Source organism: Sapajus apella, unplaced genomic scaffold (assembly GCF_009761245.1).
Source record: "Sapajus apella isolate SASKATOON/1434 unplaced genomic scaffold, GSC_monkey_1.0 scaffold62, whole genome shotgun sequence".
NCBI classification, from domain to species: domain Eukaryota; kingdom Metazoa; phylum Chordata; class Mammalia; order Primates; family Cebidae; genus Sapajus; species Sapajus apella.
The window spans coordinates 5,314,715-5,331,834 of NW_022437002.1; the positions used below are offsets into that span (position 1 = coordinate 5,314,715).

Sequence of the window (17,120 nt, forward strand, 5' to 3'; positions counted from 1 at the left end):
ACGCCGCCCCCCGGCCACAGCCAGCCCTCGTCCCCACCTTGTCCCAGTCCCATCTCAACCCTCCCCCCACCCCTACCTCATCCCACCCCACCCAACCCTCACCCCACCTACCCAGCCCTCAGCCCCTTCTCACCCCCACCTCACCCCACGCTAACCTCACCTCACCCCCACCTCACCCCTACCTCCACCCTACCCAATCCTTATCCTCACCTCATCCAACCCAACCCTCACCCCCACCCCAATCTCACCTCACCCCACCTCACCCCCACCCTAACCTCACCCACCTCACCCGCACCCCACCCATGCTGCCTGGTCCTCCAGACCCTCCAACCATAGCATCTTTCAACTTAGATGGGGCAGGGCAGGTTGGGCTGAGGATGCTTGCAAGTTGCCTGCCACTCCTGCCTCATACTGGCCCTTTGGAGGACTGGCAGCATTTCTCTCTTTAGAGCTCTGAGCCTCCTTTTAAGAAGTGCCATAACTTGGGTGCTGCCGTGAGTTAGGAGGCCCAAGCTGGCCCCACTAGTCATCAGCAATTGGTCTCCCAGCTGAGACCCAGACATTTGGGAGCATGAGGAGAGGAACCCTTCCTGCTGAGCCCTGTCTGAATTCCTGACCCACAGAATTATTATTATTTCGAGATGGAGTTTCGCCCTTGTTGCCAAGGCTGGAGTGCAGTGGCGCGATCTCAGATCACTGCAATCTCTGCCTCCTGGGTTCAAGTGATTCTCCTGCCTCAGCCTCCCAAGTAGCTGGGATTACAGGCCTCAGCCACCACACCTGGCTAATTTTTTGTATTTTTAGTAGAGACAGGGTTTCACCCTGTTGTCCAGGCTGGTCTTGAACTCCTGACCTCAGGTGATCCACCCGCCTGGGCCTCCCAAAGTGCTGGGATTATAGGCTAGAGCCACTGCGCCTGGCCCTCCACAGAATTATTATAGGGGCTATAATAATAAGCTGTTTTAAGTCATGGAATGTCTTTCACTACATCAATAATGAGGCTGCCTGGAATACTGTATGAACAGACCTTGGGATCTTAGGATTTTAAAATAATAGTAACAGTATCTAATAGTACTTAGAACTTTGATCATGTGGCAGCCACTGCTTTCTAAGTCAACGTGCACTGTCTTATCTAAAGAGCGTTAGAAACTTGTATGTACCGTTGGTAAGTGGTAGAGCCTGGATTTGGACCCAGCTTGGCCTTGGAGCCTGTACCTTTACTTACACTTGGTCTATTCCTGGTGACTGTGGGAAATGGGAATCAGAGACCTGGGCAATCTCAGCATCCCAGGGTGTTGGACTCAGAATCTTGGAACTCAGGACCTCAGGATCCCAGAATTTTCTGTACATTGAGTGTCTGACCCCTAGGGGTGAGGCAGGAACTCAGCATGTGTGATGGAAGTGGAAACACCGAGGTCCTGGGAGAGGCCAAGGTCCAAGTGGCCCAGCAGTTCTGCCCACCTGGTCCGAGGTTCACACCTTGGTCCTTTTCATCCCCTTGCCTGTCAGCGACACTCCTGGCTTTCTGTCGCTTGTAGGGTGTGGGGGACAGAGTTGGAGGAGCCTTGAATGGTTGTCTGGGGTATCTGGTAACAAAATTCCTTCCCCATCCTTTTTGAGTATCTCTTCCTAAGTGGGAGGCTCTCACCACCTTCCCAAAGCAACTGGTTCCGTTTTTAGAAATGCTTCTTTTAGTTGCCTGAAACTAGGTTATAGGATCTGACTGCCAAGAGTCCCCTTCGTGTCACTTCAGGAAGGTGGACACCCAGCTTAGACACTCCCTGTCATCCATAGTGGGGAGGTCAGTGCCTTTGCCATTTCTTCTCATGACCTCCTTTCCTGCAGTGATTCTGCAGGAAAGGAACAGAGTGGAACAGACACTGATGAAGACCAAGTCGAGAGAGTGACCATGTGAGGACCTCGTTTCTCTATCTTGCTTACTGTGATTACCACAACCCTGCCCAAAACAGTCCTACCTCACTGAATCCTCCATCTGGTGACCCTGCCACTTTCTCAGTATTTGTCATCCCCCTCCTCTTTACTCCCTCTGCCCAGTTCAGATTCACTCCCTTGCAATCCTCCAGTTCCCCAGCCCCTCTCCCTCCATCGGACTTGGTTGGCACCCCCCTCCCATCCTGTGTACCTGCACCTGAGCTGCTGACCTCCATTGGGCACCTGCCGTGGTGAACCATTCCTCTACTTACCAGTGAAACCGCCCTCCTCCCACCACTCTCATCTGAAAGACCCCATCATTTTCTCACTACGAAACCAGTGCCTCCAGATGGATCAGTCCCAGCCCCTAAGCAGGTCCCTTCTAGATGTGGTTCTAGAACACCCCTGGCTGCCTGTGTTGGGTGGGCTCTATGGTGTTGGTGTCTAGGGAGGAGAAGGATGGTCCTGTGCTTACCCTGGGGGCATGGGTCAAGAAGTGCTGTCTTTGCTTCTCACTTCACTTTGGGATCCCACGGCACAGGGAGCAGGGTGTCCCACCTCCTCCATCACATGCACACCCCTCCCACTCCCAGCCTTGACAGCACCACTCCCCTTCCCAGGCCTTACCTGCCTACAGCAAAGACAGTCAGCCCAATGGTGAGGTTCTGCTGACTAGCCTCTTGCTGGGCCACATCTGGGTCAAAAGTGCCATCCCAAATAATGGGAGCCCCCCAGGGGGTGCAGGTCAGAACTTCAGGCCGGGCCCTGGCCAGGGCAGGGATGGGAAAGAGCTTCATTCATCCATCTGCTTGGTGTATGCTCACTGCCACCTCCCCAGTGCTGAGCCCTACGGACCCACAGGCGGATGATACCTAGCTGCTGCACCTGGAAGCCTCCAGCTCAGGGCAACACAGAGGACTGGGAAGCGTATAGCCCGATGGGGGCTGCTGGGTTTGGTGGAGCAGTGCTTGGCTCTGCTGGGGTGGGAGATGTGAGGAGGGCAGGGACATGGGGCAGAGCTCTGTAGGGTTTGGGGGTACTCTTGAAGTGGGAGGGATAGGAGCTTCTTACCAGGGATGCAGGGCACCTGTGAAGTTGTCTCTCAGCAGCGACACTGTGGCTGAAGGACAGACACCCATGGGGATGAAGGTTTCCAGATGTCTGTGGCAGGGGGTGGGCAGCCATGAGAAGCATGTCAGCCTGCCCAGGAGCCCTCTGGCTTTGTTTATTACAAGGAGAGAGGGCTCACAAGGACACTTGAACTGAGCTAGCCACCACCCTCCATCCATCAAGGAGACACTTAGACAGATCCCCTTTAACCCTGACTCTGTGGTCCCACCTCAAGTGCTGGGGAAAGGGGCTTGTACCTGAATTTAGGGAGGCCACACAGGAACAGGCCTAAGAGGCCAAGTGCAAGTAAGATCTGCCGCCAGAAAATTCTCTTCCAGGCTCTGGGGGTGGAAGTGGAGGGGGGCATCGGCAACTCATGTATATGTGTAGATACACATATTTATACACACACATACATGAAAAGTCTTTCCTACTTCCGGCCATCCAGTTCCTCTGCATGGAAGTGTCCAGTGTTACCAGTTTCTTGTGTGTCCTTCAAGAGACAGTCTATGCATACGTGTCTATGCAATGTGTATGCAAATATAAATATGGTAGCAAATACTCTCTCTTCTCCCCTGCCCCACCACAAATGGTAGCACAGTGGACACAATGTTCTGAACCTTTCATTTTCCACTTCGAGGCTATTTCATCTCAGTGCTCAGAGAATTTCCTCACCCTTGTCAGCTGCCAAGGGTGATACAGATTGGAGACAGCATAATTTACCTGTTTCACATGGGGCAGGCCCCTGCAAACCTGCCCCCAAAGTCTTAGAAAGCTGAGAGGCCAGAGGAAGAGGCTGTCAAGTCCAGCTTCTTAGAAAGAAACATTTAATAGGGATTTAAATAGCTTGGGTGGCTGTGAGACCAGATGGTGGATCCCCGAGCCATGACCCTTGTTATGCCATGACTACGCCCTTGTCAGGTTTCAGCCCCAGCTGAGGTCTGAGGGGAGTGGGTGGATGGGCGAAGAGCTGAAAGAACAGTTTGGGGCTGTAGGCAGGTGATACATAGTTTTATTCAGCAGCTCTCTCATCAGCAGCTTACTCACACTGGCTCTCTCACTGTCCACCTTGATCTTGGCCATCTGCTCCAGCACTGTGGCTCCTCTCAACAGCTGGCTCTGAGGCTCCTGCCGCCCCTATGTCTGCAGCTGTAATCCCTGGCCTGCAAGGCCAGCTCTGTCAGGGTCAGCAGCTTAACTCTTTCCCCTTAGGCACAAGCCAGTTCCTGGTTCCCCCTGCCCACCTTCAAGGAGACCGGCTCTCCCTTATAGGAGTTAGTAGTGTTATTCCCTCTCTGGGCACGTGCACGAACTGTGCCATGCAATGCCTTGCTGCACTGAACCGAGCCCCATGCACAGCAGGGCAGTTATACCTTCTGTGGACAACACTGGCCCAGAGCCAAGTATGAACTTGAACAGGTTACATAACAAGTGGAATATGCTCCTGTGCCCTAAACTCACTGAGTCACTCTGTCCTGGATGTCTGCCTCAGCCTATTCTTTGACCAAAGCACATCCATAAACCTTATAGGCCCCCAGACCCAGGGCTTATATACCACAGGGAGAGGGTGCATGTGCTTCAGAAGGGATGTGTAGGACAAGTGAAGTATGATAACATCAGATTTGTTTTGACCCAAGGGCAAGATGTATAGTAAGTATGTGATCTTACACAAGGAACAGTGGATACGCTGGAAATCTTAGGGAGCTTCCTGAAACCCGGGTTAATCAGAAACCAGCATGACGGATGAGCTTCCAAGATGAAGTTGCCTTGGCCTCCACAGTACCTAACCAGGTCACTTAGGATGAACCTTTAGATGCCTGATCCTCTCTTTTCCTCAGCAGTGCTGCAGGGCATGACCTTGGGCAGGTTGTGGGGATGATAACATTAGGGGTTGAGGTGCTTATCCTGAGTGGAGGGTGGGACTGACCTTGGACAGGAGAGGCCGGGAGAGGACGCACAGGTGTTTGTGGCTCAGTGATGGGGAGTTTTTTTCGTTTTTCTGTTTTGTTTTGTTTTAGAAACAGCCTAACTCTGTCACCCAGGCTGGAGCGTTGTGATGTGATCACAGATCACTGTGGCCTCAAACTTCTGGGCTCAAGCTATCGTCCCACCTCAGCCTTCTGTACAGCTGGGACTATAGATGTCTAATTGTTTTTTATTTGAAACAGGGTCTTGCTATGTTGCTCAGCCTTGTCTCCAACTTGGCAGCTCTCTCAATCAATCCTCCCACCTCAGTAACTGAGGGTTAAGAGCTGTCTGGGGCTTAGAGAAGAATTATTGGGCTGGCTGTGGTCAGAGATCATGTGTCTGTGGTGGCTCCAGTCACCAGGCCAGGTGAACTCCTCCAAGCAGAGCTCAGCAGCCGTTTCTGGCTCAGAGGAGGTGGGCTTTGGGATTTGTCCACAGTTCGTTGTTTTCCAGGAAGGGCCCCAAATGCTGAGAATCTTAATAAGCTCCTTCTGGGGAGCTCGTTCCACTGTCCCCAGCCTTCCTGAGTGCTCACATATCTAGAGCAACTGCAGCCACATGGTGAGGAGCACAGACACAGGGGCCAGAGCCCTGAGTTCAAATCCTAACTCTACCACTCATTAGCTGGTCTAATCCTGCACATCTGGTCTGGTCCTCTGCACATCAGTGTCATCTGTAGGATGAGGATATTAAGAACACTACCTGCTTTAGGGCTGTCATTGCATTCACACAAGCTAAGCAATGAGAACAAGGCCTCTTATGTTTCGATAGCTCACTCAGCTTTAGCTCATGATAACCTTTCTTCCTGAGCACACCCTGATCGTCCCCTGGGCAGCCTCCTGACTCCACTCCCTGCCCTACAAATCCTTTCAAAACCTGGCGCCCCTGGTCTCTTTCAAGAAGCCTGCCTGCCTCAGACCCTCCTGCCCCTGCCTCTCCTGCTGCCCCAGGTAACTGTTCCTCGGCAGGTGTGTCTAGTGAAGGGTGCTGAGAACTGCCTTGCAGGTGTGTGGATCCACCTGCGCACCGTCTCCAAGCACAGCACCTCCTCCAGTTCACTGCGCCGAGCCGGAAACCTGGGTACGCCCTCACCCCTCCTGCTCTGCACCTGCTGTCTGCTGTCAGTCCCAGGTTGACCTGGTCTCCTTGATGTCTGTCCCTCCTGCTCTTCCTCATGGCCCAGAGTGACCCTGGCCTGCTCCTCCATCATGGGATCATTGCAGCAGCACTCTTCATGCTCCCAGTCACTTCCTCCACAGCCCCAGAGTCACCTCATGACAAGTCAGCCTGCCTTAACAGGTTCCATGTCACACAAACAGGTAAATCCTCAAAAATGAAGTGCATTTAGTAGGCAAATATATGGAAAAATGTTCACCCTCACTGGTAATCAAAGACATACAAATTAGAACAAGGTGGTGGTATGTTTTGCCTGTAAAATGAGCACTTTAAAAAAAGACAGAATGGGGCTGGGAGGGGCTCGTGCATGAAATCCCAGTGTTTTGGGAGGTCAAGACAGGAGGATTGCTTGAGGCCAGGAGTTTGAGATTAGCCGGGGCAACACAGCAAGACCCTGCCTCTGCAGAAAATTAAAAATTAGCCAGATGGTGTACATGTATAGTCCAAGCTATTCAGGAGGCTGAGGCAGGAGGATCGCATGAGTCCAGGAGTTATAGGTTACAGTGAGCTATGATCATGCCACTGGACTCCAGCCTGGTGACAGAGGGAGAACCTGTCTTAATTTAAAAAAAAAAAAGCCATAATGAGAATAGCCAAGGTGCAAGAATGCAGTGAAATCAGCACTCTTAGACTTGCTGGTGGAAGTGTAAATTGCCACAGCCTTTTGGAAAGCTATGTAGCTATGGGAATTGAAAGTGTTTAATATTCTTTGATTCAATAATTCCCAGCTTCTGGGAATCTGTTCAAAGGAGATAATCTTCAGAATGAGAAAAGTTTATGCATCAAGATGTTCATCAGTTTCTGTTTAGTTCTGAATTCAAAATATGTTTATTGGACACAAGCTCAGCCTCAAGCACTATGCTAAGTTGGGGATTCAGAGGTCAATGAGGCACAGACCCTGTCTTCAGGGTATGGAGCCAGGAAGATGTGGGTGTAGTGGGGGAGGGGTGAGGGACTGGGTCACATGACAGACTGAAAACAGATGCATGGAACACAGCACAATGAATTCTGTGATTGGGAAAAATACCAGATGCTGTGAGGCAAATTGGAGGGTAGCACCTGAGTCTTGGTAGATGAGGAGGAAGTCGGGGCCTCCTGGGGGAGGAGGTACTTCTAAGCTGGGACCTAAAAAATTATTAATAGAAGTTCTTCAGGTGAAGGAAGCATGGAGGGGGAAGAGCAGTCCATGAAAAAGAAACCACAATGTGCAGAAGCGAGGAATGCTCACTCCTGGAATGTCTGTGAACTGCAGGGTGGAGAGTAGTAGCAGACGAGAAGGGAGGGAGTAGGGTGCACAGGTGAGCCGGGGCCAGGTCACCCGGGGCCCGAATTTCAGGCTCGGAGGATTGGACTTCAGGGGAACAGGTATTTCCTCTAGGGAGTGACTCAGTCACATTTTTATTTGAAAACACACACACAGACACACAAACACCCCTAAAGTATTCCCACTGAAATCTGGAGCCTGGCCATGGTGGGGTGGCAGGGAAGGCACTGCTGGAGGCAGGAAGATAAGTTAGGTGCCAGCCCCTGGGAGGCATTAGGAGCAACAGCAAGGTGTTGGCAGCTGGATGGGGAGGAATAGGTGAAGGGCTGTCTAGGAGGGCACATGGGCCAGACTTGGCCATGGATTAGAGGGACGGGGCGGGGGTACCACAAAGAAGATGCTTGGTAGTCTGGTTGGAGGAAGGGGGCTGAAGCCCAGAAGGCAGGCAGGCTCAGGAGAAAGTTTTATGATTTACCAGGAGGGCCAGGATGTCATGGGAGAGAGTCCAGAGAGAGAGGAGGCTAGGGCCCAGGCCCAGACCAGGTGGGAATGGGAGGGAGAATGAGCAGGTAGAGGACTTAAGGAGGGGCACATGGGTGGGGTGGGAGTGGGGCTGTCTTTCCAGAAGTCGGGCTGTCACAGGAAAGAGACAGTATGGCGGCTAGAGGGGACGGGGTTGTACTGATGGATGTGTTCTTGTTTCCCTTACACAAGTGAGAGTTGAGGTTGGTTGAATGCTGCCAGGAAAGCACCCTTAGAGAAGGCGTTTTGGGTCACAGGCAGAGGCATCATCTGAGCTGCTCAAACATAACTGAAGAAGACTCTAGTGTCTAGCTGAAGGGACTGGCTAAATAAACATGTTAGGAAGATTCTGTGGTCACGTAGAAAAATGCTCACACAGGAACATTAAAGGAACAAAGCAGGATCTAAAATTGATGTGCACTCTGATTACAATTTAGCAAGAATAAAAACATGTACAGAAAATAAGACTAAAAGGAAGAATGTATTTGTCCAATAAAATTATGGTTTCTTATTTTCTCCCCAATTGTCTGTAATGTATTTACAATATGTTGCTTTTTTAATGAAGGAAAAATTCAAAGTCAGCAATTAAAAAAAATTAAGTTATTTTGTGACTTCCTACTGACTGCAGGACACCATCCACATCTCTTAACCATGCCCGAGAAGCCTTCCAAGTCCGGGCTCTCCACTGTAACACTGTCAGTGCCCACAGCCCCTGGCCAGTGTGCCTGCAGCTCGGAATGGAGACTCCACAGTGAGTAGTCCCAGGATGTTCCTGTAGCCTTGTCTGAAAAAGTAAACTCATGCCTCAACCTCAGGTTCATCAGTAGGGAACTGGATGAATGAATTAGGCCTATCTGTACAGGTTGGGTATCCCTTATCCAACAGTTTAGACCAAAAGTGTTTTGGATTTTAGACTTTTTTGGTGTTTTCAATATTTGCATTGTATTTACTGACTATCCCTAATATGGAATCAGAAATCCAAAATACTCCAGTGGGAGCATTTCCTTTGAATGTCCTGTCAGTGCTCAAACATTTTTGGATTTTAGAGTGTTTTGGATTTCAGATGTTTGGATGAGGGGTACTCAACTTGCATAATAGAGATCAACATGGCTATTAAAAAGGGTGAGGTACATTTATTTGTGCTCTCTGGAAAAGAGACCCTAATGTGTTAAGGTGAAAAGGAAGGTGCACTAATATGGAGAGGCAGACTTTGCTTCTGGCAGGGGGAAGTGCCTGTGCCCGTGCCCCCGAGCCTTGACAGGCATGCAGAGCAGCATTCTTTCATGATGCATAGGAAGAGATCTAGAATAGCATCATCCAGTGGAAGTATAATGTGAGCCACATATGTAATTTAAACATTTCTAGTAGCCACATTAAAACAGTGAAACAGGTGTAAATTTGGATGTGCTGGGTTAAATAAAAATACTGTTACAAATAATTTAATTCCCCACGTGCAGCTCATCAGTAAACCCTGTGGGTGCTCCCACTCACTCTCCCCTGTCCCCCCCACTCAATCTTCCCCCATCCTCCCACTCACTCTCCCCATCCTGTGTTCTCAGTGATTTATCTCAGTGACCCAAGTGGGACCCCTGCTTTCTCCCGACAGCCAAGTTGTTGCTTCTGCCTCCTTCCTAGTGCCCAAAGCTCTCCTCCTGGCCTCCCTCACTGCCCTATTGGTGCCTGCTTGTTTCTCATCTGGATTCCTGTAACAGTCTCCCGACCCTGCCTCCCGGTCTGCATTCTTCACCCTTTATCATGAAGTCTCCTAGGCTTCCCCACTTCTGTATTCCACTCTGATTGCTCTCTTCCTGCCATTGGCCAACAAGTTCCACATTATTCCTTAGCACCCAGCTTCCTCCTGTCTGAAGCCAGCCTTGATATCTCATCTTAGGTCCCTCCCCCAGCATGTCCCTCTGTCCCTTTTCCAGACCTCTCCTCCAGTACTTGCCAAGTGATGCTAGGGACTCTCTACCACACTAGGCTCCAGGTTTCTCTGTTTTGCCAGCCTTTGTTTTCCTGGTGCCAACTCCCAGAACTGCCTTATAATTCATGCTGTTGATAATTACTTGTTCAGCAAATGAATGAAATGATGAATGAGTTATTTGTGTTCATTCTCTCTTCCAAATTGACTGGTACTCCTTTGCTTAAAACTATTTTCTTCAGGATTATGTCTGCATTCCTTATGCATAATCCCAGACACTTACTGAGATGGACACTTGGCCAAGTGTTCTATGTGCCTGTCCTGTTGAAAGCACACCACAACCCCTTGAAGGAGATGCTTTGCTTATGTGTGCTTTATAAATGAGGAAACTGAGGCTTAGAAGGTTAAATCACTTGCTTAGGGTTGCACTTGCTCACGGGATAGAGCAGAGGTCCCACTTGGGTCATTGGGATCAATCGCTGAGAACACAGAAAATGAAGGAAATGCAAATTGCAGCTTGAGAAGTACTGAGTCAGGACACCCAAGTGGACACCACTGTCCAGAGGACACATAATACCTGAGGGCAGCACTCAGCAAGAGGGCTGGGCCAGGGTCACTGTGTGAGAGAGGACTCGCAGAGGCTTGGAGCAGATCTGACTGACAGCTCACCTCTGCAAGGCTGGGCAGCCTTATTGGTGTGAATCAGATGCACCATATGTTCTTTTAGGAGTAGGTTTGGTTCCCCCCCTCTTTGCTGTACACATAAACTCAGGCGGGGCCTGGCTTTCATTTTCTTCCATAAAGGGAAAATTAAGGTCCAGAAAGTAAAAGGAACTACCTAGAGTCCTATAGGCCAGTGGCGCACCTGTGCACGTGGCCTGCACTCCAGCAGCAGGAGAGGAGGCAGCACATGGGATGTTCTTGCCTGGGGGCTCCCCAACCTCAGCACCCTCCTCCTTCCCTGTCAGCTCAGGGTCCTGCTAGCCATTCCCTGCCTCCTGGGACACCAGGCTTTCCAGTCCCTGGTTCTACCCTTTGGGGATCAACTAATAGTGTGTTTCTCCTCCAATAAGAATCTGTGTTCTTTAGGTAAAAGCCTCCAACCTACTGCAAGTTCACAGGGTGCACCTTCAATAGGCATTTGCTGTTCCTATTGTACACACTTTACACCAAGGCATTTGCATGGAGGGTAAGGGTTGGGGTTGGGCTTTGAGTAGGACAGTCAGATCCCCCAGCCAGAGCTTCCAGCATGGCATTTGGGCTCCATTTGACCTGGGCCTGCCTCAGCCCTGAGGCTCCTCTCACAAGGTTCCCAACCCTGTTATTTCTCCCCATGGGCTTGGCTTCTCCCCTCCCCACTTATTATTCGGCTCCTGTCTGAGCTCCTGGAGGGTTGGCTGCAGCTGGGCTTCTCCAGTTCCTAGAAGCCTGGTCAAACCCCATACTGGCAGCTGGCAAGGCTGCCTCGGGAGGTGCACTGTGGGAGGTAGGCGAGATGCTGCGTAAGGTGCCACAGGAGCAGGAAAAGGCCGGAGGGACTCTCTCTCCCTCTGTGGCTATCCCACCCTCTTCACCAGCCTCTCCCAATCAGGGTAGGGCAAACCTATGCTTATTCTGTGCTCTAGGCCTCAGCCAGGGCACACAGGCAGTTGTGAACTCCTGTGGTCAGGCCTGGGACTGGGTAGGACCCACCAGCTCCTCCTGCCCCTCCCATCCCCTGGCCTGGGAGCTCTTAGTCTGTCAAGGCCCCTGACCGGCCCACTCCTCCACATTTCTTGTTCAGATACTACCTGCAGAAGGTGGTCCGTCAAGCTCTACCCTGTGTCCTGCTTCCCACTCTCCTTGCCTTCAAGAAAGGGTTAAAGATTAGTCAGTAGGTCTTAAGGGGGCACAGGTTCCTAGTCCTGGACCATCAGTCCCAATGGGGATAGAGGGAGCTCTCAGTTACAGTGGGGGAGGGAATATGCCCCTGGTCCTTTGCTTTCTGGCTACCGAGGGGGTTTGGCATTAAGAGAAGCAAGAGAAATCCAACTTTTTGTTGGCTACAAAATCTTGTGGAATACAGCCTTCCCCACCCCAGTGTCCATCCACATGGATTGTCTTTCTTCTCCTAGGGCAACGTCCCCTCTTGGAGCCGCCTTTCCCCCAGACCAGAGGCTCAGCTAGTATACTCCAGGGCTGGCTCTGGCACCTTCCCTTGGTATTGTTTTGGCCATCAGACTGGATCCGTCTTAGCTCAGCTGTCCCCACACTTTCTTCCTCTCCAAACCGTTGTCCCCACTCACCTGAGTCCCTCGAGAGCCATATGGGGACGCTGGTAGGAGGGCTGGGAGCAAACTTTCCCAGCTCAGAGCCAGGGAAGAAATGGCCTGTTCCTGCAAATCTGGACCAAGCAGCTCCTGTCCGTCTGCCTCAGGAGCTGCACCCACAGGAGCAGTCAGGTGGACCAAGCAGCTCCTGCCCGTCTGCCTCAGGAGCTGCACCCACAGGAGCAGTCAGGTGGACCAAGCAGCTCCTGCCCCTCTGCCTCAGGAGCTGCACTCACAGGAGCAGTCAGGATGGACTGCCTGCAAGGGACCTGCCGGGCGTGGGACCTTTTTGGGAAGCTGGCCCCAAGGTGCGAGTGGAACTGGCAACACCCTGGAAGAGGGTGGGTCTGAGTAAGCCACCTCTGGTTGGCTGGAGGCTCTGTCATTTTGTACAGTCTCCTATTCCCTCCCCAGGGGAAGTGTCTTTGGTTCCTGGGAACAGCTGGGGATCAAAGTATGGTGTTTGCCACCCAGGAAAAACGCTGTTTTGCACAGAGCCTCAGCCAAATCTGAAGGGCACTGGACACCTGTGACCTTGGACAGTTCACCTTGTGGAGCCCTTTACCTGCTTAGTGTCAGGCCTCCAAGTCCAAGCCTGGCCACAATAGCACTGGTGACCCACACGTACACCTCTGGATGGTCGCCAGAAGCCAGGAAGTCTGAAGTAACCACAGGTAACCAGTTGGCCACAGAAAGAAGTAAAACAACTTGTTCCTGCCTCAACGAATTGCTGCAACCTGCGACCATTGTTCCTGTTCAGCCTTGCAAAAATCACCACCCCCCCACAGGACATTGGGTTTTTCAAGACCCCCACCCCTGTAACGATGTAATTTACTGCACCCTCCCCTCTGATTGCAGCCGATACTCCCCACCCTTATGATCATGCCTGTTTGTAATAAATGACCCCTACCCTTGTGATCATGCATCCTGTGACGCCCTCCCCCTCCCCAAGATAGATTACCGACCCCTACCCTTATAATCATGCATCCTATGACCTCCTTTCCTTCCCTAAGATAGATTACCACCTTTAGCTGACCATTTGCCCCAACCCACATAACCAGTCCCCTCTCCTACCTCTTTGCCTAATTCCTTTCTCAGACTTGGCCTGCTTGCACCTAAGTATTAAATAAACGGCCTTGTTGCCCACACAAAGCCTGCCTGGTGGTCTCTTTACATGAGTGACACACTGACAATTGATGCCAAAACCCGGGATGGGGGAACTGCTACAGGCAGCCAAACCCCCGTCCCTACCCCTTGTGCTCGCTCCGTGAAGAGACCTACCTATGACGTAGGCCCATCAGACCAGCCCGCGCATCCACTCACCATCCTCAGATCAGGTAAGTGGTTTGCCTCAACTCTTCTCTTTTGCCCTTCTCACTACCTGTCAGCTTCCTTCTCCTTCCAGTTTCATTTTCCTCTCCCTTTCAGTGGATACAAGAAAGACAGGACTTTCCATGAGGTTCGTGACTGGAAAAAATCCTATGTAGGTCTTAGAACCAGGAGGACAGCCTTCCCTCAGTGACATCATTGCAGAGGCATCTGCTTTGCTCACTCACTTGTGCTTGTTTGCTTTAGTGACTGACCATTGTGGAGATGTCTGCTCTGGTCATTCACTCGCACTCATAGGTGATGGATCAACGCAGGGATGCCCCCTTTGACTGATTCACCCCAGGTTCAAACCAAGGTTTAGCCTGGGCCGCCTGCTAAGCTGCTTGGTCCCGCACTCACTTTCCTTGTCTCCGCCGCTCTTCTTAAACTATGGGCAACCTCCCGCCCTCTGTTCCTCCCTCCTCTCCCTTAGCCTGTGTTCTAAAAACCTCAGACCTCTCTGGCTATCACCTGACATAAAACCTCAGTGTCTTGTTTTCTTCTGCAATGCTGCTTGGCCACAGTATAAATTGGACAATGGCTCTAAATGGCCAGAAAATGGCATCTTTGGTTTTTCTATCCTGCAGGATCTAGACAACTTTTGTTGTAAAATGGGCAAATGGTCTGAAGTCCCCTAGTGCAGGGATTTTTCACACTTCACTCCCTTCCTGGCCTCTGCTTCCAATGTGACCCCTCTCAAATTCTCCTTCTTTCTCTCCCACCTGTGCCCCCTGTCCTTACTGCCAGTGCAGATTCTTCACTGTCAATAGACCCTTCTGACCTCTCCCTTCTCCCTCAGGCTGCCCCTCATCAGGCCAAACTGAACCCTAATCTCCCCACCGTCCCATCCCCTCCCTCTTATACCTCCTCTGTCACTTCTCCATCCCATACCCGCTCCGGGACACAATTCAGCCTTAAAACTAGCTCTCCTTCCCCTGTCCAACAGTTTCCCCTTCAAGAGGTGGCTGGAGCCGAGGGCAAAGTCAGGGTGCATGTTCCTTTTTCTCTGTCCGATCTGTCCCAAATTGGTCAGCGCTTGGGATCTTTCTCATTAGATTCCACTAAATAGATCCAAGAATTGCAATATCTAACTCAGTCCTACAATTTAACCTGGAATGACTTAAATGTCATTCTAACCTCTACTCTTTCTCCAGATGAACGAAATGGGATTTATGCTCTGGCTCAATCTTATGCTGACACTGGAGATGCCATGAGCCAGCCCTCCAAGAGGGCATCAGAGCAGTACCTGGGGAAGAACCCGAATGACAATACCAAGTGGGCTTGCCTGACATTGTCAAGCTGGTCTCTTGCTTAGTTAAGGGACTTAAGCAGGCAGCTTACAAAGCCATTAATTATGACAAGTTTAAAGAAACAACCCAGGGCAAACATGAAAATCCTGCCCAATTCATGGCCCGCCTAGCAGAAACTTTTAGATACTTCACAGCACTAGACCCAGAGGGACCAAAGGATCACCTTATTCTCAATATGCATTTTATTATCCAATCTGCCCCAGACATTAGGAAAAAACTTCAAAAACTCGACTCTGGCCCTCAAACTCCACAACAGAAATTAATCAACCTTGCCTTCAAGGTGTTTAACAATAGGGAGGAGGCAGCCAAGTGGAGACGCGTCTCAGAGCTGCAACTGCTTGCCTCCCTGGTAAGACAAACCCAGCCACTGTTGCAATGACAAGGAACTTCCAGGCACCGAGGCGACTGCAATCAGGTGCTCCATCAGGCTGTCCTCCTCCAGAGCCTTGCTTCCAATGCCAGAAGACTGGCCACTGGGCCAGGGAGTGCCCACAACCTGGGACTCCATCCTGCCTCAAATGCCAAAAGCTTGGATATTGGGCTAACGAGTGCTACAGCCCAGGGCCCCCTCTAGGCCATGTCCTGTCTGTGGAAATTGGACTGTCTGGCTCATATTACAGCCACTTCCAAGTCTCCTGGAATTCAAACCCAATATTCTCCAGCTGACTCCTTTCCAGAACTTCTCGGCTTAACAACTGAAGATTGATGCTGCCCAACTGCTTTGGAAGCCTCCTGGACCACCACGGACGCCGAGCTTCAGGTAACTCCTACCGTGGAGGGTAAGTCCATCCCCTTTTTAGTTGATACAGGCCCTACCCACTCCACATTACCTTCTTTTCAAGGGCCTGTTTCCTTGGCCCCTATAACTGTTGTGGGAATTGATGGCCAGGCTTCAAAACCTTTCAAAACTCCTCAACTCTGGTGTCAGCTTGGGCAACACTCCTTTACTCCTTCCTGGAGTGAGATGCCCCTAGAACAGGGCATCCACACATGCCTTGTTCCCTTATTAGGGCGAGACATTTTAACTAAATTAGCTGCTACCCTGACTATTCCAGGACTACAGCCACATCTCGTAGCTGCTCTCTTACCTGACCCAAAGCCTACCGCGCAGCCTCCCATCACATCTCACCTCAGCCCACAGGTCTGGGACACCTCTACTCCGTCCTCAGCAACCGACCATGCACCTGCCACTATCTCCCAAAACCCAATCACCCCTGCCCTGCCCAACGCCAATACGCCGTTCCTCCACAAGCTCTAAGCGGACCAAAACCTGTTATCACCTGCTTGTTACAACATAGTCTCCTAAAGCCTACTGACTCTCCTGCGACTCTCCTATCTTCCCTGTCCAGGAACCGGACACATCCTACCGGCTAGTCCAAGACCTTAGCTTATCAATCAAATTGTCCTTCCCATCCATCCTGTAGTGCCAAATCCATATACTCTCCTGTCCTCAATTCCTCCCTCCACAGCTCAGTATTCTGTACTCGATCTCCAAGATGCCTTTTTCACCACCCCCTGACACCCCTCCTCCCACCCTCTATCTGGCTTCACTTGGCCTGACCCTGACACCAGTCACAACAGCTCACCTGGACCGTCCTGCCTCAGGGCTTCGGGGACAGCCCACTCTGCTTCAGTCAGGCCCTTGCTCACGACCTGCTCTCTTTCTGTCCCTCAGCTTCTCACCTTATTCAGTATGCGGATGACTTCCTACTGTGCAGCCCCTCTCATGAAGCTTCTCTGCACCTGTTCTTAAAGTGATATCACGTTCCCCTTCTGAGGCCCAGATTTCTTCTCCATCTGTCACCTCTCTGGGATCATCCTCCAACAAAACACCCGTGCTTCCCCCACCACCTGTACCCAGTTAATCTCCTCAACCCCAACCCCTCTACCAAACAGCAGCTCCTCTCCTTCCTAGGTGTGGTCAGATACTTTTGCCATTCTAACTAAACTTCTGTATAAGCTCACCAAGGGAAACTGATCTGACCCCATGGATTCTAAATCCATTCCTCACTCCTCCTTTTGCTCTTTAAAGACAGCTCTAGAAACTGCTCCCACACCAGCTCTCCCCAACTCATCCTAACCCTTTTCCTTATACTGTACACTGCTGAAATTCAGGGTTGTGCAGTTGGAGTTCTTACATAGGAGCCAGATCCATGTCCTATTGCCTTCCTCTCTAAACAACTTGACCTCACTGTCCTAGGTTGGCCTTCATGCCTGCATGTGGCAACTGCTCCGCTCTG

General features: G+C 51.1%; 1 protein-coding gene across 1 annotated transcript in view; it reads right to left on the reverse strand.

The window, feature by feature from the left end:
* A3GALT2 (alpha 1,3-galactosyltransferase 2) overlaps positions 1-12,334 on the reverse strand; it is a 13,840-nt gene extending 1,506 nt beyond the window's left edge. The window contains exons 1-4 of the mRNA XM_032246825.1: positions 12,179-12,334; positions 3,300-3,383; positions 3,004-3,093; positions 2,560-2,697 (exon numbers count right to left, since the gene is read on the reverse strand). Of these exons, the coding sequence (XP_032102716.1) occupies positions 2,560-2,697; positions 3,004-3,093; positions 3,300-3,383; positions 12,179-12,198 (332 nt within the window). The 5' untranslated portion in view covers positions 12,199-12,334. The remainder of the gene's footprint in view (positions 1-2,559; positions 2,698-3,003; positions 3,094-3,299; positions 3,384-12,178) is intronic.
* Between the last annotated feature and the right edge of the window lie 4,786 nt (positions 12,335-17,120).